The sequence below is a fragment of the Gorilla gorilla genome, chromosome 15 (assembly GCF_029281585.2).
Source record: "Gorilla gorilla gorilla isolate KB3781 chromosome 15, NHGRI_mGorGor1-v2.1_pri, whole genome shotgun sequence".
NCBI lineage: Eukaryota > Metazoa > Chordata > Mammalia > Primates > Hominidae > Gorilla > Gorilla gorilla.
In genome coordinates this window covers 76893055-76916179 of record NC_073239.2, presented here as the reverse complement: position 1 = coordinate 76916179, position 23125 = coordinate 76893055, and the positions used below count along the sequence as shown (strand labels likewise).

The window sequence follows — 23125 nt, the reverse complement described above, 5'->3', positions numbered from 1 at the left end:
ACCCTTACTACTGAACACTTCATCCTGAAGTGATAGAAAGAGATCCTTCCTCTTCCAACTAGAAAGTGGACTTAACCTTAGATATGTTTGCTAGTCAAATAGTTTCTTCTTCCCCACTACGGCCAGCCCTCTGCCTGTAGATACTGCCAACCTTAGCCAAACCTCTCTTCTAAACTGCTTACACAGCTGTCTTTTAAATCAGAGCCCATCTCTTAAACAATGCAGAACATAAATATTTATCCTGACCCATTATGTACACATCATAGCACAGAAATGTAGCTCATCTGATCTTTTACCTGCTACACACTGATGTTTCTCCCATTTCTAGGATCTTAACAATGACAGTAATTGATGGTGTGTGAAGAAAAAAGGGAAGATCAGGAGACTTTAACCTGTGGTATTCTCATGTTTAGAAGCAAAATGGGGAACAAAAAGGAAGCAAATAACAATCAGAAAAATAGGAGGATAACAATAGTGTAATATCATGGATGCCAAAGGAGAGTTTCAAAAAGGAGAAGGCAATCAATAGTGTCAAATGTTTCAGACAATTGTAAAAATTCAAAAATAAAAATATTTAAAACTTTCAAAATAAAATATCAAAATATCAAAATAAAATATCAAAAACTTTCTTGGTGCCAGGCATTGGTCCAAGAGATTTTTTTTTTGGCAAATCTTAATAAAATATCTTATTTAATCTAATACATCCAAAATACTATCATGTCAACATGTACCTAATATAAAAATTATAGTGTTTTTTTTCCATACGCAGTCTTTAAAAACTGGTGCTTGTTTTAAACTTTCAGCATACTCAATTTGGACTAGCCACATTTCAAATGCTTAATAGTTACATGTGGGTGGTGGCTACTCTTTTGGACAGAGCAGCACAGAGAGCTGTGGGAGAATTAAAGGAGATGGTTCATCTCTTTTAGGAGATGCAGAAGATAAAGTACTCAGCACAGGGGCTGGTAGGTGGAAAACATAGAAGTGTTAGCCTCATCCTTCCCTTACCCTCTCCCGATAATGGTTCATAGTTCTCTGGACCGAATGTGAGCAATTCACTCTGCCTTGTAAAACCCTGAATTCCTCACCTCCTTCTTACTTCTCCATAAAGTACAATGAGGGCACTCTCACCACCACCCTGCAGTGACAGTACCAACCTTTATGGCCTGAGCTGCTGCAATAGCTCCCCCACATAGTGCCTTGTCATCTGCTTCTACTCCCACAAACCCATTCTCCATTGAGTGGATGGAATGCTTTTTTGGGGAGGTGATATTTTTATTGTGGCAAAATGTACATAAGATAGAATGTACCATTTTAGCCATTTTCCAGCATACAATTCAGTGGCATTAGGTACATTCACGTTGTTGTGCAACCATCGCCACCATCCATTTCCAGAACTTTTTCATTATTCCAAACTGAAACTCTGTACCCATTAAACAGTAACTCCCTACCTCCTCCTCTCCCAGAGCCTTTGGTAACCTCTATTCTACTTTCTGTCTCTGAATTTTCCTATTCTAGGTACTTCACATACATGGAATCATACAATATTTTTCCATTTTTGTCTGGCTTATTATTTCTCTACCATAATGTTTCCAAGGTTCTTCCATGTTGTAGGAAGTTTCAGAGTTTCATTTCTTTTTATGGCTGAATAGCATTCCATTGTATGTATATTCCACTTTTGTTTATCCATTCATCTGTTGATGCATATTTGCATTGTTTCTAGTTTTTTTGGCTATTTGAATAGTGATGTCATGAACACTGGTGTACCAATATCCAAGAAATTTTTAATGCATTATCTCACTAAATCCTAACAACAACTCTGCAAAATAGATATTATTATTATCTTCATTTTACAGATAGGAAGAAACAGATTAACAGAGAGGTGGAGTCACATAGCTGGTGAGGAGTGAAATCGGGATCCAAATGCAGGAATATTGTCATTTTATGTGTGTCATGATGTGAAAAAGGTTGGGAAGCGCTGCTCTACACCAGTGTGCTACAGCTGCCTTGTCAAGATGGTGGAGGTCCGAGAAAGATTGGTTGGATACTTGGGGCATCAGAAGTGACCAATGATAAAGCAAGATCAGCAGCAAGATGGGGATAGTGAAGTAGAGAATAAAGAAATGGTAGCAGTAAAAGGAAAGCAATAGCTAGAAAGTACAATGGAGTTAAGTGACTGAATTGCTACAAGGTAAAGACTCTGGAGAGTTTACAACAGATTAAAGATTTATAACCAATTTAAAAAGCAGATTTCAAAACCATCAACAAAAGGAACACAACATAAAAATAAGATGCCTAGAAGGATTAAGTAGGGTCAGGCAGTAGTAATCCAAAGAGGAAAGATGCTATACTTTCCATGATAACACTAAGCTTTTTGTGAAACAGCAGTAGAAGTTTACTATAAATATGGATAAAAGGATTGGGAAATCATGCTTAACCAGTGGCAGAGCTCCACTTGCTAGGAAGAAAGCATTATTCTAAATGACATTTTATGCTACCTTGCTTGTTTCACTGTCTTTGAATCCTTTTTCAAGTATTTGTAGAAGATGCTTTTTCTTCACTGAAACTTCAGGATCAAAAACATAAAAAAGGCATTCCAGCATCCTTCGGTAGCTCCTTAAGAATAATTGAAACAGAAAAAGTTTGAGGATTGATTTCACAAAAGCTTAGCCATAGATAAGATAACCATATGTCCTGCCAGGGATATTTGTCATTGACATGCAATGTTCTAGTGTCATTATTAATAGCTCCCCTGCCTTCAACCTCAAAAACAGGCTCAATGTGGATAAATTATGAGGTCATCCTGGCCATGGGAGATGCATAAAAAGGAAACATTTACTAACAAGATATATGTATATTTTTAATACTGTAAACTTTTAAAATAGAAATTTTACAAATACAGTCACACTTTTGTAAAGTTGTTCCATAAAGAATTCAGCTTCTTACTCTGAATCATGCATATCTTCATTCTCCAAAAACTTTTGAAATTTCTCTTGGAATTTTAGTCTCAGAATACGGTTGTTAACTTTAATGATGCGTTTTACTTTTACTCCTGTAATACCGTATGTTCTGAAGTCCCAGGCACAAAAACGTGACAGAATTAATTCATAGCAGAAATTAAACCTATGTGGGAATACATACAGAATATACATGAAGAAAATAATAGATTTCCTTAAAATGTTTAAGAACAGAAAACTACATGTGATAAAAGTTATAGCTCATATTTTGTGTTTTTTGCTAAAGATACAGTAATCATATAGTGGCTCCGTTTATTTATTCATTTATTGCACATTTGTTCTGCCTGGAAGACAGGTTGGTTGAGCAATCTTCACTTTCTGAAACACTTTCTTAGCTTCAGGGAAACTTCATACGCCTTCCTCTTATTGGCTGCTCTTTCATAGTTTTCTTTGCTGGGTCTTCTCAGACAGACTTTTAGATGTTGAACTGCCCAGGGATCAGCCTTTGGCCTTCCTCTTGCTTCCATGAACACTCTCCCTAGATGATTTCACGTGGTTCCTTGGCTTTATATACATCCTGATAAATTACAACATTTTATTTCTAGTCTTGATCTCTACTCAACTTAGCTGGTTATACCCAGACTTGAATATCCAACTACCTACTTGGTATGTCCATCTGCATGTTAAATAGGTGACTCCAACCTAACATAACTAACACTGCACCCCAAACCTGCTCCTCTGAGTATTTTCCATCTCAGTATATGGCACCACCATTTAACTGATAGCTTAAGTCAAAACCGTAGGAATAATCCTCTCCTTTCTTCCTCACCAGTATCTTTTTTTTTTTTTTTTTTTTTTTGAGACGGAGTCTCGCTCTGTCGCCCAGGCTAGAGTGCAGGGGCGCCATCTCCACTCACTGCAACCTCCGCCTCCCAGGTTCACGCCATTCTCCTGCCTCAGCTTCCCGAGTAGCTGGGACTACAGGCGCCCGCCATCACGCCCGGCTAATTTTTTGTGTTTTTAATACAGACGGGGTTTCACCGTGTTAGCCAGGATGGTCTCAATCTCCTGACCTCATGATTCGCCCACCTCGGCCTCCCAAAGTGCTGGGATTACAGGCGTGAGCCACCGCGCCCGGCCCCAGTATCTAATTCTTTAGCAAGTCCGCCTGGCTCTACATCTAAAATCCATCCTGAATGTGATCATGTTTCATCATCACCACTGTTACCATCCTAATCCAAATCACCACGATCTCTCATTGGACTACTGAAATAACTTACTGACAATGAACACGGATGTGAAAGAGGCATTGTCTGCTCTAATGAAGCCTAAACAAGTAAAGCCAGAAATAAAATTTCTAAACTGAAAAAGGCTCTGAAGAGAAGCTTGGGGTAAGGAATGCAAAGGGGACCTACTTAAGATAGGGCCTTGGGGACGACCTTTCAGAGACGTTAAGATATTTGATCTGAAAATTGGAGGAGGAGGAGCAGGGGCCAGCTGTGTGAAAATAACACTAAAGTGCTTGTTTGCTCTCTGCTGCCCTCACCTGGCCATACGCATAAAATTCCGGTCCTGTCTAGCACAGAACCTAGATTAAGATGAGATTGAAAAACGGATCATTTTGAGAAGGAAGTAAATGGTCTTAAAAGGAATACATTTGCCTTTAATGAAAGATCTAGGTCCTCACCTACATAATCAACCAGGGTCTGAAATGGGTGTGAGCTAAGGTCACAGAGGTGAGCTTCCTGATGGGTAGTCTCTCCCCGAGCCTAATAGCTGAGCTCCTAATTTAGGGCATCTATATTTCTCACAAGCAAATACTTAATCAATGCAGCCAGGATCTTATAAATTACTTCTCCCTTAGAGTTGAAAGGAGAGCTGCCTAAACCAAACTAATCCCAGAGGAGCTCGCAGTCTGGTAGAGGAGACAGATATGAATAGTGTTGCAATCAAGCATGATGCCTGCTAACCAGTTTAGAGTACCTACAAAACAGCCACATTAGCATCTGAGGTGGGGAAGCTACTGCCCGTCCTACAGAGGGATCATTTGCTGGGCCTAAATCTGTCAAATTTCCCCTAAGTAACATGTCCTGGAAGCTTTCTGCACTCTGATAGAAACTAGGGCTGTAGGCGTTTTAGATAAAGTTTTTGCTATATAGTGGATATTGGGCTTGAGGCGTCTCATGAATGGGTGGAAGGAATGAATAAACAATACCTAGCTCCTAGGCTGGTCCCCCAGGAAGGCAGGAGCTATGAAGTATGATTTTTTCGTGGAGATTTTATGTTGCCCAGGAATTCAGCAGCTGAGCAATGATGAAGTAAGTGTGAGGTATGCGAAAGCATTCTGGGTGAAGGAAGCAGAACAAACAAAACCACTTATGTGGTGGAGTACTGTGTTTGCTTCAAGAGCAGTGCGGTACACAGTTCAGCTGACTTTAAAAGATTTGAACAGAAGTTATGATAGTCTAAAACTATACAGTGGAGAACATTGATCCTTTACTGTAGGTGAAGTCTGCCAATAAAACAAAACAAAAGCCTTTGCAGCCATTTGTTACCTTCCAAATTACATTCAGACTCTTCACCTACAGTAGAGGATTCAATATTCTCCACTGTATGGTTTCTAAACTAATCATAACTCCTGTTCAAATCCTTTAGAGTCAGCTGAACTGTGTACCTTACCCTCATTCATTCAGTGGTACTTGAAGGTATAAACATTCACAATGATATATATCAATGACTAATATATTCAGTTACACAGAAGGATGCCTACACATTTTGTTAATATATAATAATGTGCTCATTTAGCAAATGTAGGCTACACACATTTTTAAATGTTTGAAGCTTAATGTAATCTATTAAAATATACTTTATAATCCTATATAAAGGTTTAATAAATACTTTTACAGGCTTACTGACTTAAATCAACAGTTTCAAAGCCCTGTAAAACAGAAAGTTTCTGCTTATGTAGCTCCTTGAGATAGTATAGCATGAAATCTTTATAAAGAGGCAGATTAATTACTGAAAGTCATTATATACACCAAAGCAAAACTGTTGTGTATCTATAAAGTGATATGGAAGCTTCAACTAGTAAATATGTACTGGGCTATTAATCCAGTCCCATGCTAGATGTTATGTCTTATAAGATACAAAACATCATATCTTCCCCAAAGGAACTTACAGAGTCACTTATATATTGTTTTGTGGTATTTTAAAGGTTTTTTTTTGTTGTTGTTGTAAATACACTGTATCTATGACCAGGCTGACAGCTTCTCAGGCACAAGGACAGCATCTTTTATGCTTTGGAGTCCCTACTTGATAAATGTTGTATGATGTCAATGGGCAACTCAATTGGCAACACATCGGTAAATAATACAAATCTATACTAATAAAGGTATAGTAGCAACAATCCACTCAACTAGCATGTCTCTATAAAATAAGATTTTTTTAAACTGGAAAATATAATAATTTTATTTCATAAAAGAAATGAAGCTAAGAGATAATGACATACAATTAGAAACATGCAGTGTTTTGTTGTTGTTAAAGACATAAAGATAATTTTAACAGAAAATCTTTCAGTCCTAGTTCTACTGAAATACTTTTTATTTAAATACTGGATCCTTAGCCTTAAAAATATTAATAGGAGAAGTCAGTGTTTAAATAAAACAACTAGAAATGTAGCATAGCAATTTAAAGCACTTAGTAGTTATTTCTTAACATACATAAAAGATCAGAGGAAAAGTAGCCAAACTTGCAGTATGCTAAAACTAAAAAACAGTACTTTAAATTCTGCTAACATATATTTGATATATTCCTTAAAACAAATCAAGGTTACTCTTATTAAAACCAAGTAAACAGGTTAATGCTAATCAAAATCCATCAAAGCTATCCAATTTACTATCAGGCTGACATAGTTATCTAAATGGCTTTTTGGTCATTTTGCTTTTACATTTTTTTTTCACTAATCCACTTGTTGCAAAGAGTTTCCTTTGCAATAATTTAAAAAGAAACAGAAATAATTTTTAAAAATCCTGTTTGGAGCTGGGCACAGTGGCTCATGCCTGTGATCTCAGCACTTTGGGAGGCCGAGGTGGGAAGATCACTTGAGGCCAGGAGTTTGAGACCAACCTGGCCAACATGGCAAAACCCCGTCTCCACTAAAAATACAAAAATTAGCGGGTGTGGTGGCATGCACCTATAATCTCAGCTACTCCGGAGTCTGAGGCAGGAGAATCACTTGAACCTGGGAGGCAGAGGTTGCAGTGAGCTGAGATCGGGCCACTGCACTCCAGTCTCGGGGACACAGCGAGACTCTATCTCAAAAAAAAAAAATCCTGTTTAGGTTGAGTGAATATAAATGTGCACCCAGTAGAGACACACCATTCAGTTTTTGCACTTGAAAAATCAAGGCCTTTACTTGTTTACATGGGAGCTGGATGAACACCTTTTATATCTTTGTATATAAAAATCAAAAAATGTGGTTAAGCAAACAGTAGTAACTGCTGGGCAAATGGATGTACTAATACAAAGGAAAGTATTTTCAAAGGCCTCTTTTTCCCTTGCGAAGAGCTTCTTACACTTTTCCATCAGAGTTCTCCCAAGACCTTTGAGAAGCTTTTACTCACAGAGGTGAGAAAAAAGCCATGTCTAATAGAAATCAGGGGACTTGGTTTAAAGTAACCCATAACAATAACAGTTTTTTTTCTAAAAAGTTAGTGTAAGTTTTACATTATACACTATAAAAATTAGTATTTATTTTGACATTGACTTCAAGTAAAATCATGCTCCAGGGTTATGTGCCAAGTCCATTCTATAGTTTGACATGTCTCCTGGTGTATTTCCATGTACCCAGTTCCTACTGTGTGGCTCTAGAGCAATCTTTCTCTGTTTCACAGGCTCTTCAGTTCTGAAAAAATGACTCAGAAATGTGAAAGTGATACTTAACAATATTTTTCTTCAAGACTTTTTTTAAGGGTAATTTGAAATTGTGCCCCTCTAATTGAAGCAACACAACCACTTCCTAGTATCTACTAGTAGGCCTTGGTTCTAAAGCCTGGCTGTCTGCTTTCTGCTTGATTCTGCTGTCTCTCCATTTTTGTTGATACAAGCTTTTGACCTGAATTCCTGGTATAAGCATATACTTTATGCTAACATGTAGTGTTCGTGTGCACCCTGACTGTAGCTATCTCTAAACAGTGGGTTCCACTCTGACCACAGACCTACAGAAGATTTGCTAGACAGTCTCTTCCCATGTTGGCAACCTGCTGTTGCCAATCCTGCTTTGGCATTCCTGCTCTGTTCCAGTTTCTCAACCAATATTCAGAATCATGCACTATATCCAGTCCAGAAACAAACAGTATAAACATATTTAAAAAATTAAAACTTGATTATAAACTTTTTTTTTCTAAATTATATTCTGCTCTTGGGCTAAGAAAAATTGGGTAAAGAGCAATGATAAACCATTAGGATGTCTTCAAGGTTGGCTCATGGTAATGGCATAAACAGAAATGTATAGGTGGAAAGTAGGTAATTTTCAGTTTTCAATAGATGCCTGCCAATTTTCAATAGATGAATATTCTGCATGAGAAATGTTTCAAAAATGGGACATTTTAAGATTTTATAAGTTGATATTCTGGTTGATGATCCTAAGTACTTAAGTTATTTTTAAAGCTATACTAAATTTCTAACAGATTTACCAGTCATCAGATCGAGTGCCTTCTTCAAAATGGAAATTTCCCACAGTCTCTAACTCAATTAACAAAAGTGGGATCAATAAGCCATGACTTTTCTTCTTTTGTTTTACTTCAATATGATAAATTGCTTCAATTCTATTGGAGAGAAAAATACATACAGCTATTAGAATGATCTAAAAATCACAACATTAAAACTTATGATAGATTTTTTTTTAACTGATGTTAAAACACAAGGCTTCCTTTCAATGGATAAAGAAAGCTTGGTGTTAACAGTTAAACCATGTCAAAGACATTCTATTTTTGGCAATTAAAATCACCTTTAATTTTGCTGCTCTCAGAATATGTGAAGGCTAGAAGACTATCCTTGCTCTACCACTTACAGCTTTCAGATCTCAGACATGTCACTTGGACTTTTTATGCCTCAGTTTTCTCAGTAAAATGGCAATATTCATAGTCCTTATTCCTAAAATGGCTGTTTTGAGAGTTACATACAAAATACATGTACAGATCTTAGCAAAGAGTCTGGCACAAAGTAAAAACCCAATATATGTTACTATTATTGTTAGTATTATCACAGGGCACACTAATTTATCCACTTAGTGCCTTAGTAAATAAAAAAATTCACAGTCCTTGCTAAGCCTTCTTGCTTTACATTTCTAATTGATAACTGAGCCTGAACTTGTTTCTACTGTGTTTGGGCTTTGCCAGGTCTCATCTATTTGGTGAGTTTATCCACCAGCAGAGGCTCTATTGTTTTTAGTTTGCCGACACTAGAGCAGTGATAGGACAGGAAGCCACTGGGGGGAAGCTTACTGTTCCTAATTAAGAACTGCCTCTGCAAAAAACTGTAAGCCAGCTTTTAACCCATGATGCTTATATGTACTAGGAACTAGTACTAAGAATGTATTTCATGCTTTACTTCATACTGTAATTGTTCACACTCCTGAAGAAGGGAACTAGGGTGAACTGATGGCCCAAAACATTCTGATTCTCTCCGTTTCAAATCAGAACAACTAGATAATTAATTAAACATACTCATCTAGTTTTTTGTTCCAGAATGTTACCCTTTCATTCAAGGCATTTAGTTTGGTCAGTATCTTCTGTTGAAGACTTGGTTCTTCAGTGACAGTTTCACAACTCTTCAGTGTTTCAGGATCAGTTACTTTACTGTTATTGGATCCATCACTATGCCCTTTGCCCGAGCCCTTGAGTTCAGCCAGTTCTCGTTCCAACTGTGGAAAACAATGTGTCAGAGAGCAAAATAAAAATAAAACATGGTCTAGGCAAAGTCGGAATTCAGATGTTAAGGTTTAATGGGATCTATTAAACAAATGTCTAATTTAAATGAACAAAGTGGAAATCTAGGTAATAAACAGGCCAGATGTCATAAAAACATGCCAAACATGTGATTTCAAGTTGGGTGCAAATTCAGTCAGCCAGTTTCTCTTGACCAAGTGCCGACCTTAACCACTTCAAACAGGGCAATCTCCCAGTTGAAAATAAGCAAAGCAACAGATTTTCAAATATTTTTAATAAGTTCACCTCTATTAAAGCCAAAGTAAAGTTAAAATAAATACTGGTTTTAGTACAAATATTTAAAATTCAAATAATGTAATTTTTAACACACGTACTTTTCAATTTTTCAGTATTTTTCACCACTGGTGTTCTGGAAAAAAATAACTATTAAAATTACACAAAAACATATATATAGGGGTGCACAATTTCCTTTTGTCTTAGTCTCTTACATGACTCAGCACAGCACTGGTCTTAAGATTTTGTTATTTTGGGGTTTTTAAATTTATCATAATGAACTTTTTGCATTAATTTGGATATTTTAAAAATGTTGCATTGAATATTATTTATCTTGATTACTTAAGGTTTTTGGGTACTCCCTTAAATTCTGGGCCCACAGCAAGAACCTCTTTTGTCTAACTCTAATCTCAGCCTTATGTAATTTAAAGATAAATTGTACTGACGAGGGGCCAAGATGGCTGAATAGAAACATCTCTGGTCTTAAGCTTCCAGTGAGACCAATGCAGAAGGTGGGTGATTACTGCATTTCCAACTGAGGTACCCTGTTCGTCTCAGTGAGACTGGTTAGACAGTGGGTCCAACCCACAGAGGGTGAGCAGAAGCAGGGTGGGGTGTCACATCACCCAGGAAGTGCAAGGAGCAGGGACCTCCCTCCCCCAGCCAAGGTAAGCTGTGAGGGACTGTGCTACCCAGCCGGGTTACTATGCTTTTCCCACCGTTTTTGCAATCTGCAGATCAGGAGATTGCCTCGTGTGCCTATACCACCAGGGCTCTGTATTTCAAGCACAAAACTGGGCGGCTGTTTGGGCAGACACTGAGCTAGCTGCAGGAGTATTTTTTCGTACCCCAGGGTAACCTGGAACCCCAGCGAGAGAGAACCTTTCACTCCCCTGCAAAGCGGACTGAAGCCAGGGAGCCAAGTGGTCTTGTCAGCGGGTCCCACTCCCACAGAGCCCAGCAAGCTAAGAACCACTAGCTTGAAATTCTCGCTGCCAGCACAGCAGTCTGAAGTCGACCTGGGTCGATTGAGCTTGGTTGGGGCAGGGGTGTCCACCATTACTGAGGCTTTAGTAGGTGGTTTTTCCCTGACAGTGCTAAGGAGGTTGGGAGGTCTGGGCTGGGTGGCAAAGCGGCTGTGGTCGGACTGCTTCTCTAGATTCCTCCTCACTGGGCAGGGCATCTCTGAAGGAAAGGTAACAGCCCCAGTAAGGGGTTTACAAACAAAACCCCCACTTCCCTGGGACAGAGCACCTGGTGGAAGGGGTGGCTGTGGGCACAGCTGCAGCAGATTTAATCGTTCCTGCCTGCCAGTTCTGAAGACAGCAGCTAATCCTGACAAGAGGGATTCGCCCAGCACAGTGCACCAGCTCTGCTAAGGGACAGACTGCCTGCTCAAGTGGGTTCCTGACCCCCATGCCTCCTGACTGGGAGACACACCCCAACAGGGGTCGACAGACACCTCATACAGGAGAGCTCTGGTTGGCATCAGGCCAGTGCTCCTTCAGGATGAAGCTTCCAGAGGAAGGAGCAGGCAGCAATCTTTGCTATTCTGCAGCCTCCACTGCTGATACCCAAGTGAACAGGGTCTGGAGTTGACCTCCAGCAAACTGCAGCAGACCTGCAGAAGAGGGGCCTGTTAGAAGAAAAACTAACAAACAGAAAGCAACAACATCAAGATGAACATAAAGGACCCCCATACAAAACCCCATCCAAAGGTCATCAGCCTCAAAGATCAAAGGTAAATAAATCCATGAAGATGAGGAAAAACCAGCACAAAAAACACTGAAAATTCCAAAAACCAGAATGCCTCTTCTCCTCCAAATGATTGCAACTCCTCTCCAGCAAGGGCACAAAACTGAACAGAGAATGAGACTGATGAATTAATAGAAGTAGGCTTCAGAAGGTGGGTAATAACAAACTCCTCAGAGCTAAAGGAGCAAGTTCTAACCCAATGCAAGGAAGCTAAGAACATTGATAAAAGGTTACAGGAACTGCTAACTAGAATAACCAGTTTAGAGAAGAACATAAATGACCTGATGGAGCTGAAAAACACAGCATAAGAACTTCATGAAGCATACACAAGTATCCATAGCTGAAATCTATCAAGCAGAAGAAAGTATATCAGAGATTGAAGATCAACTTACTGAAATAAGGCGTGAAGACAAGATTAGAGCAAAAAGAATGAAAAGGAATGAACAAAGCCTCCAAGAAATATGGGACTATGTGAAAATACCAAATCTCTGGTTGATTGGGGTCCCTGAAAGTGATGGGGAGAATGCAACCAAGTTGGAAAACACACTTCAGGATATTATCCAGGAGAACTTCCTCACCCTAGCAAGACAGGCCAATATTCACATTCAGGAAATACAGAGAACACCATTAAGATACTCCTCGAGAAGAGCAACCCCAAGACACATAATTGTGAGATTCTCCAAGGTTGAAACAAAGGAAAAAATGTTAAGGGCAGCCAGAGAAAAAGGTCAGGTTACCTACAAAGGGAAGCCCATCAGACTAACAGCTGATCTCTCTGCAGAAACCCTACAAGCCAGAAGAGAGTGAGGGCCAATATTCAACATTCTTAAAGAAAAGAATTTTCAACTCAGAATTTTGTATCCAGCCAAACTAAGCTTCATAAGCGAAGGAGAAATAAAATCCTTTACAGACAAGCAAACGTTGAGGGATTTTGTCACCACCAGGCCTGCCTTACAAGAGGAAGCACTAAATAGAGAAACGAAAAACCAGTACCATCCACAGCAAAAACATAACAAAATATAAAGACCAATGACACCATGAAGAAACTGCATAAATTAATGTGCAAAATAACCAGCTAGCATCATGATGACAGGATCAAATTCACACATAACAATATTAACCTTAAATGTAAATGGGCTAAATGCCCCAATTAAAAGGCACAGACTGGCAAATTGGATAAAGAGTAAAGACCCATTGCTGTGCTGTATTCAGGAGACCCCTCTCACGTGCAAAGACACACATAGGCTCAAAATAAAGGGATGGAGGAATATTTACCAAGCAAATGGAAAGTAAAAAAGAAGCAGGAGTTGCAATCCTAGTCTCTGATAAAAGAGGCTTTACACCAACAAAGATCAAAAAAGACAAAGAAGGGTATTACATAATGGTAAAGGGATCAATGCAACAAGAAGAGCGAACTGTCCTAAATATATATGCAACCAATACAGGAGCACCCAGATTCATAAAATAAGATCTTAGGGATCTACAAAGAGACTTAGACACTCACACAATAATAGTGGGAGACCTTAACACCCCACTGTCACATTAGACAGATCAACAAGACAGGAAGTTAACAAGGATATTCAGGACTTGAACTTAGCTCTGTACCAAGCAGACATAATAGGCATTTACAGAACTCTCCACCCCAAATCAAGAATATATATTCTTCTCAGCAACACACAGCACATATTCTAAAATCGACCACATAATTGGAAGTAAAATACTCCTGAGCAAATGCAAATGAATGGAAATCATAACAAACAGTTCCTCAGACCACAGTGCAATTAAAATAGAACTCAGGATTAAGTAACTCACTTAAAACCCACACAAAAATATGGAAATTGACAACCTGCTCCTGAATAATACTGGGAAAATAACAAAATTAAGACAGAAATAAGTTCTTTGAAACCAATGAGAACAAAGAGACAACGTACCATAATCTCTGGGACACAGCTACAGCAGTGTTAAGAGAGAAATTTATAGCACTAAATGCTCACAACAGAAAGCTAGAAAGATCTAAAATCGACACCCTAACATCACAATTAAGAGAACTATAGAAACAAGAGCAAACAAATTCAAAAGCTAGCAGAAGGCAAATAACTAAGATCAGAGCAGAACCGAAGGAGGTAGAGACATGAAAAACCCTTCAAAAAAATCAATGAATCCCAGAGCTGGTTTTTTGAAAAGATCAACAAAATAGATGGACCACTAGCTAGACTAATACAGAAGAAAAGAGAGAAGAATCAAATAGACACAATAAAAATGATAAAGGGGATATCACCATTGATCCCACAGAAATACAAACTACCATCAGAGAATACTACAAACACATTTACACAACTAAGCTAGAAAATCTAGAAGAAATGGATAAATTCCTGGACACATACACCCTCCCAAGACTAAACCAGAAAGAAGTTGAATCCATGAAAAGACCAATAACAAGTTCTGAAATTGAGGCAGTCATTAATATCCTACCAATCAAAAGAAGTCCAGGACCTGATGGATTGACAGCCACATTCTATCAGAGGTAAAAAGAGGAACTGGTACCATTCCTTCTGAAACTATTCCAAACAATAGAAAAAGAGGGACTCCTCCCTAACTCATTTTATGAGGCCAGCATCATCCTGATACCAAAACCTGGCAGAGAGACAACAAAAAAAGAAAATATCAGGCCAATAACCCTGATGAACATTGATGCAAAAATCCTCAATAAAATACTGGCAAACCAAATCCAGCAGCACATCAAAAGTTTATCCATCACGATCAAGTCAGCTCATCCCTGGGATGCAAGGCTGGTTCAACATAAGCAAATCAATACACATAATCCATCACATAAACATAACCAATGACAATAACCATGATTATCTCAATAGATGCAGAAAAGGCCTTTGATAAAATTCAACAGCCCTTCATGTTAAAAACTCTCAATAAACTAGGTATTGCTGGAACATATCTCAAAATAATAAGAGCTATTTATGACAAACCCACAGCCAATATCATACTGAATGGGAAAAAGCTGGAAGTGTTGTAGAAGACAAGGATGCCCCCTCTCACCACTCCTATTCAACATAGTATTGGAAGTTCTGTTCAGGGAAATCAGGCAAGAGAAAAAAATAAAGTGTATTCAAATAGGAAGACAGGAAGTCAAATTGTCTCTGTTTGCAGATGACATGATTGTATATTTAGAAAATCCCATATTCTCAGCCCAAAACTCCTTAAGCTGATAAGCAACTTCAGCAAAGTCTCAGGATATAAAATCAATGTACAAAAATCACAAGCATTCCTATACACCAATAATAGATAAGCAGAGAGCCAAATCATGAGTGAACTCCCATTCACAATTGCTAGAAAGAGAATAAAATACGTAGGAATACAACTTATAAGAGACATGAAGGACCTCTTCAAGAAGAACTACAAACCACTGCTCAAGGAAATAAGAGAGGACACAAAAAAATGGAAAAACATTCCATGCTCATGGATAGGAAGAATCAATATCGTGAAAATGGTCATACTCCCCAAAGAAATTTATAGATTCAATGCTATTCCTATCAAGCTACCATTGGCTTTCTTCACAGAATTAGAAACAAACTACTTTAAATTTCATATGGAACCAAAAAGGAGCCTGTATAGCCAAAACAATTCTAAGGAAGAAGAATAAAGCTGAAGGCATCATGCTACCTGAATTCAAACTATACTACAAGGCTACAGTAACCAGAACAGCATGGTACTGGTACCAAAACGGATATATAGACCAATGGAACAGAAGAGAGACCTCAGAAATAGCACCACATATCTTCAATCATCTGATCTTTGACTAACCTGACAAAAACAAGCAATGGGGAAGGGATTCCCTATTTAATAAATGGTGCTGAGAAAACTGACTAGCCATATGCAGAAAACAGAAACTGGACCCCTTCCTTAAGCCTTATACAAAATGTAACTCAAGATGAATCAAAGACTTAAATGTAAAACCCAAAACCATAAAAACCCTAGAAGAAAACCTAGGCAATACCATGCAGGACATAAGGATGGGCAAAGACTTCATGACTAAAACATCAAAAGCAATGGCAATAAAAGTCAAAACTGACAAATGGGATCTAATAAAACTAAAGAGCTTCTGCACAGCAAAAGGAACTATCATCAGATTGAACAGGCCACCTACAGAATGGGAGAAAATTCTTGCAAGATACCCATCTGACAGAGGTCTAATACCTAGAATCTTAAAGGAATTTAAACAAATTTACAAGAAAAAAACAACCCCATCAAAATGTGGTCGAAGGATACAAACAGACACTTCTCAAAAGAAGACGTTTATGCCGCCAACAAACATGAAAAAAAGCTCATCATCACTGGTCATTAGAGAAATGCAAATCAAAACCACAATGAGATACCATCTCATGCCTGTTAGAGTGGTGATTATTAAAAAGTCAGGAAACAACAGATGCTGGAGAGGATGTGGAGAAATAAGAACACTTTTACACTGTTGGTAGGAGTGTAAATTAGTTCAACCATTGTGGAAGACAGTGTGACATTTCCTCAAACGTCTAGAACCAGAAATACCATTTGACCCAGCAATCCCATTACTGGGTATACACCCAAAGGATTAGAAATCATTCTACTATAAAGACACATGCACATGTATGTTTATTGCAGCACTATTTACAATAGCAAAGGCTTGGAACCAACACAAATGCCCATCAGTGATAGGCTGGATAAAGAAAATGTGGCACATATACACCATGGAGTATTATGCAGCCATTAAAGAGAATGAGCTCATGTCCTTTGCAAGGACATGGATGAAGCTGGAAGCCATCATTCTCAGCAAACTAACACAGGAACAGAAAACCAAACACCACATTTTCTCACTCACAAGTGGGAGTTGAACAATGAAAACACTTGGACACAGGGAGGGGAACATCACACACCAGGTCCTGTTGTGAGGTGGGGGGCAAGGGGAGGGAGAGCATTAGGACAAATACCTAATGCATGCGGGGCTTAAAACCTAGATGACAGGTTGATAGGTGCAGCAAACCATCATGTCAAATGTATACCTATGTAACAAACCTGCATGTTTTGCACATGTATCCCAGAATTTAAAGGAAAATAAAAGCAACAACAACAACAACAACAACAGATAAATTGTACTCTATAAGGGAAAATATATATAAGTGGAAATTTACTAGTTATCTGTACTCCTCTATAATAGATATATCCAGCTGTTAGAAAATACATTAAGCATATTCATTAAAATATATATATTTGTATATATCTATAGCCATTATTTTTCTCATTTGCAGATTTTACTTAATACATGCATTTGCACATGAAAATAGTGGATATAAAATGATATCCATATATTGATCTCTTGTGATTTTTATGGAAATAATCTTTTTTATTATTAATTTTAATTTTAATTAAATTTTATTAATGTTTTACTTTAAGAATATTTTTCTAATTATAATAAGAACTGCTCACTTTAAAAAAGCATTAAATATATTTCAAAACCTTGGTTTTTAATATTAATAGCTACACACTATTCTGTCTTGAGTATACAACTCTTCTCTTATTAAACATTTAGTTTCCAATTTTTTAATTATTAATAGTGCAATGATATATATAAATATTTATATATATATCCTTTTATATACGTATTTACAATAGAGTGCTAGAAGTAGATTTACCGGGTCAAAAACTCAGCATTTTTAGGCTGTTATACATATGACCAAAGTTACACTTCCATAAGTGGTATCTAGTGTGTCACATCCATCTTCACCAGCCTGAGTACTGTCATGTGTCATACTTTGACAGTTTATAGGTGAAACAGTTTCTTGTTATCTTAATTAACATTTGGAAATTAATCATCAAATTGAGTTCTTTCAAATGCTTATTAGTCATTTTTATTTCTACTCTTGTAAAATTCTAGTTGATGTACTTTGCTCAATTTTTCTATTTAGACATTTACCTTTTATTTGTTTTACATATGAGCACCTTTTTATACTAAGGATATTGACTCTTTGTCCATCATGTTTGTTGAAGACATTTTTTCAGATTTTCATTTGTTGTTTACATTTATTATTTTAAATACAAAAGCATTTCACTGGTTTTTAAAAAATCAAATCTACATTTTATTCCTTTGTGATTTCTAGTATTTCTTTCATTTAGCAGGCTGAGATCAGATAAATATATCCATCTATATATTTATTCTTCAATTTTTCATGTTTTCATTTTTACATTTAATTCTTTTTTTTCCTACTGGTATTTACATTTGGTAAAGTGCAAATGAAGGAGCCAACTCTCCAGCTCCCAAATAGTTTGACTATTTTTGTAACACCATTTGTTGAATAATCCATTATTTCCTCATACTGAAAAAAATACAGGAATTACTATATATACAAGATTCTGTTTTGAGTTAAATAATGCTTACTTTTTCAGGGTCTACTTTTAGTAAAAGAAATCCAATTTATTCTAAATAAAAATGCATACATACTACTAAAATATAGCTTGATTTAAAGTTCCCACTTTGTTGTATACCTTAATGTTATTAGGAAAGGGTTTTTTTTTTAGCACTTTAAACAAGAAAATGAATTGTGAGCACAGCCTACTGGCATCTAATAAAAACACAGCTGAATAAGTCTAATAATTTTTGTAACACTCTAAATCATATTGAAATACACAGTTTTTTAAACAAAATTCATAATTTAATAAGCCTATACCTTTTTTGAATTGCAGATTTCTAAGCACAGAATGTAGCTTAGTTAAGTACCTGGAATCAAAACTTTTTTGGGGGCAAGCTTAACTTGAAATTCAGTAGTAAATACATATGTGTGTGTGTGTGTGAGTGTGTGTGTGTGTGTATTATATATGTGTGTATATACATAATTTAAAAGATATTGCTTGCTATCTTATCTAACGGTTTTCTTAAGGTATGGCCACTGGAATTTTACATTATTAAATCTTACAGTTTTCTTCACAAAGCTGAATAATTTTACTCGTTCTTCTGGCAACTTTTGTAATTTGCATTTTCGATCATTCAGTTTTTCAAGGTCTTCTTTAAGATGCCTCTGAAGAGTTTTTATACGCATATTATAATACATTATTTTTTTCATTGCTGTGGTCTAAAAGTAAGAAAGAAAACAACAAAAAATTAGCTGAAACAAATTATAAGCAATTGTTAGTGGTATTATATAAATACAGTATGTTCTATATAACAATTTAGATGATTTGCGTGCTTAGTTACTAATAATGATGATAGCTGGAGTGACAATGGCTACACAGAGTTCTATATTTAAACTTAATACAAAATATAAAATTCCAAAGATTTCCTTTGTGAGGCATAAAGTGTGAGGCGTATTCACATTTATTTCCAGGATAACAACAAAAAGAGACTACAGATAAAATTTAATGTATAAACTAGTGTAGGTAATGAGGTAGTACAATTAGAGCAAACATATAACTCATTATTCCTATTTGATTAACTCAGGGAATAAAAGAAATTAATAAGAATTAAAAGCAAATATAACATTACTCAATTCGTTTTTTAAAAGCATGGCTAAGGAATATAATTTTTTTTCAAATGTATAAAAGAATGTTTGTTAGGCTGAGCAAATTACTAAATGTCTATCAAATCCATTCATCTTGAGTTCTTTAATAACAATGCATCATTCAGTTATTAATAAATTTATCATGATAAATTGATTAATTCCATAATTAAGAAATGCACCAGCTAAATGGTGTTTGAGAGTTATGTTAGTTAAAAAGAACTATCTGAGGAGACCATAAACAAATTTGAAGCATTATAAAAAATCTGACATGGTTTTGTTTACCTGAAATAATGAAAGCGAATAAGTTGGAAGGCATTTACACTCTTAGACATATATTTTCTACAGATGCAGTCTTTTCTTATGAAATTTACTTAGTATGGAGTGGATAATCAAGATCCTAATATAATTATCTGGCATAAAAGACAGAATAGGAACAAATACATAGTATGATGAGAGGCCAAAATAATCCTCTTTCCCCATGCATATTATGAAGTACTGCAACTGAAATCACCAAATTCCCCTGCCAGAAATAAAACAATTATAACAAAGAACAGTTAAGAAAAAAATTTGTTTTAGGATCATGATAAACTGATTAAGTATATCTGATAAAGAAAAGCTTAATTTCTGAAGCACAACTGAGTTAAAAGAAAAAACCGTAACTTAAGAAATGGGAAATGGTGTTTCTTGATTTTTTTTTTTTTTTTTTTTTTTTTTTTTTTTTTGCCTATTTGGAGACAATAGGAAATCCAATACAAAATTCTGTGGGTCAGTGACAGCTAAAAATAATTCTAATAAATTCTGAAAACTAAAACAACAGGATATCCACATACAGAAGAATGAAACTAGACCCCTGTCTCTCAACATATACAAAAATCAACTCAAAAAATGGACTTAAATGTAAAACTTGAAACCATAAAACTACTAGAAGAAAAGAGAGAAAATGCTTCAGGACATTGATCTAGGCAAATATTTTATGACTAACACTTCAAAAGCATGGGCAACAAAAACATAAATAGACAAATGGGACTATATTAAACTGAAAATCTTCTGCACAGCAAAAGGAAACAATCAACAGAGTGAAGAGACAACCTATGGAAGGGAGAAAATATTTGCAAACTACTCATCCAATAAGGGTCTCATATCCAGAATATACAACGAACTCAAACAACTCAAAGGCAAAAAAACAAAATACAAAAAAACCAACACATACGCACACACAAATGAAACACACACACACACACACACACACACACACACACATAATCCAACCAAAAGGTGGGCAAAGGAACTGCATAGACATTTCTCAAAAGATACCATACAAATGGCCAATAGGTATATGAAAAAATGCTCAACATCACTAACTAACCATCATGGAAATGCAAATAAAAATCACAATATAATCTCACCTAGTTAGAATGGCTATTATCAAAAAGACAGAAAAAAAAAAAGAGAGAGATGCTGGCGAGGATGCAGAGCAAAGGGAACTCTTTTTTTTGAGACGGAGTCTCACTCTGTCACCCAGGCTGAAGTGCAGTGGTGTGATATCGGCTCACCGCAACTTCTGCGTTCTGGGTTCAAGTGATTCTCCTGCCTCAGCCTCCTGAGTAGCTGGTATTACAGGCACCTGCCACCACGCCTGGCTAATTTTTATTGTATTTTTAGTAGAGATGGGGTTTCACCATGTTGGCCAGGCTGGTTACAAACTGCTGACCTCAGGTGGGCCCAGAAAACGGAACTCTCATATGCTGGTAGTAGAAATGTAAATTAGTACAGCCACTATGAAAAACAGGATGGCGTTTTCTCAAAAAATTAAAAGTAGAACTTCCATAGGATTCAGCAATCTCACTCCTGGGTATTTATCCAAAACAAAGGAAATCAGTGTATCAAAGGGATACCTGCACCCCCACGTTTACTGCAGCACTATTCACAATAGCTAAGATTTAGAATTAACCTAAATGCCATCAACAGGTGAATGGATAAAGAAAATGTAATATATATATATCACATTACACACACACATATGTGTATACACATGATGGAATACTATTTAACCATAAAAAAGAATTAAATCCTGTCATTTGTGGCAACATGGTTGAGCCTGGAAGACATTATGTTAACCGAAATAAGTCAGGCACAGAAAAATAAAGACTGCATGTTATCACTCACGTATGAGAACTAAAAACATTTTTTGAGCTCATGGAAGTAGAGAGTAGAATTGTAGCTATTGGAGGCTGTAGGCAAGGTAGTGGGGAGGAAAGAATGGGGAGAAAGGTTGGTTAAGGGTACAAAATTACAGCTAGATAGAAAGAATAAATTCTGGTGTTCTGTAGCACTGCAGGGTGAATATGGTTAACTATAATGTGTATATTTTCAAAAATCTGGAAGAAGGGATTTTGGATGTTCACGACAGAAAGAATAAATGTTTGAGGAGATGAATATGGTAATTACCCTTATTTGATCATTATACATTGTAAATGTGTATTGGAACACCATTGGGTATCCCATAGAATACATAGAATTATTGTGCATCAACTGTAAATAAAAGGGAAAAAATAACACAACAAGAGAACATGGGATGGAGTTAATTTGGTCAGATAAAATACAGGATGCCAAATTAAATTTGAATTTCAGATAAACAACAAATAATGTTTTAATATACATAATACTTACTAAACTTACTTATACTTATTTAATTATCCCAAAACATCTTTATTATCTAAAATTTAATAGATATTTTATTATTAAATATCTATTAATAGGTTATCTAAAATTTAAATTTAACTTGGAATCCCCCTAGGTGGGATTAAAAAAAGATTAAAACATACTAGTTTTATTTTAATTTTTTTGAATAAGCAATATATTCGCATTTCAAAAACCAAAAAATTTGATTTATACAATGAAAAGTGTACTTCCCACTTATGTTTCCCATCTTCTCAGTTGCCCCATCTTCCACAAAAAACAACTGATTTTAGTGTCTACTATATCTTACCATAGTTTCAACTTTTTATAATTTATTAAGAATGTACCTATATCTTCATATAGAAACAAAAATTATGATATTTTACTATTTCTAAACTTTTTCAAAATCACTTAGTATGTCATAAAAATAAATAAGAGTTATCAATAAGGGTTTTTTTTTGTCCTTGTTTGAGAGTATTTAGTAAGATTTTGGGGAAAGAGGAAAGACTATTTTATAAACTGTAACTATATAGCAAATCAACTTTGTAGGCTGACCACATGCAACTTGGTTTTTGTATTTGGACTTTAAAAAACTAATGTCAAAGTCACGTTCAAAGACTTTGGTAGAATTCCACACCTGTTAAAACAAACTTTTAAGAAAAAGAAATTAGACTAATTATAATGCTAAATTCAGTTGCATGTTTGTACTAAGACAAAATTTGATCCCTTTGCATCTTAGGTGGCCGAAAAAGAATTCAAAGTCATAAACAGAATTATATTCAACTATAGTTTCATAGCACTTATTTTTATACTACTTAACAATTAAAATGGGCTTTTATGTACACTAACTCATTGGCTCCCCAAAACAACCCTGTACTGAAAAGCAGATACTATTTTCATCATCTTCGTTTCAGTTCAGAAAACTGAGCTCTTCAGTAGTGGCACATTGAGTTGGGGGCTTGAATCCAAGTCTTCT

The 23125-nt window shown here is 36.2% G+C and overlaps 1 protein-coding gene and 1 long non-coding RNA gene across 4 annotated transcripts in view; one reads left to right on the top strand and one right to left on the bottom strand.

Moving 5' to 3' along the window:
- Window positions 1-2378, top strand: part of LOC129526751 (uncharacterized) — a 128779-nt gene extending 126401 nt beyond the window's left edge. For 2 of the 3 annotated variants that reach the window (XR_008671494.2, XR_008671495.2), the window contains one exon: window positions 329-458. This is a non-coding gene — a long non-coding RNA (uncharacterized lncRNA). Of the gene's footprint in view, window positions 1-328; window positions 459-1856 lie in introns of those variants that run through there. The other variant, XR_010130761.1, reaches the window with a different exon arrangement.
- The window catches only part of LRRC9 (leucine rich repeat containing 9), a 142466-nt gene that overhangs the window by 98768 nt on the left and 20573 nt on the right, over window positions 1-23125 (bottom strand). Inside the window, exons 8-12 of the mRNA XM_055361940.1 lie at window positions 18889-19044; window positions 9683-9879; window positions 8651-8782; window positions 2947-3123; window positions 2499-2616 (exon numbers count right to left, since the gene is read on the bottom strand). Coding sequence (XP_055217915.1) covers window positions 2499-2616; window positions 2947-3123; window positions 8651-8782; window positions 9683-9879; window positions 18889-19044 — 780 coding nt within the window. The remainder of the gene's footprint in view (window positions 1-2498; window positions 2617-2946; window positions 3124-8650; window positions 8783-9682; window positions 9880-18888; window positions 19045-23125) is intronic.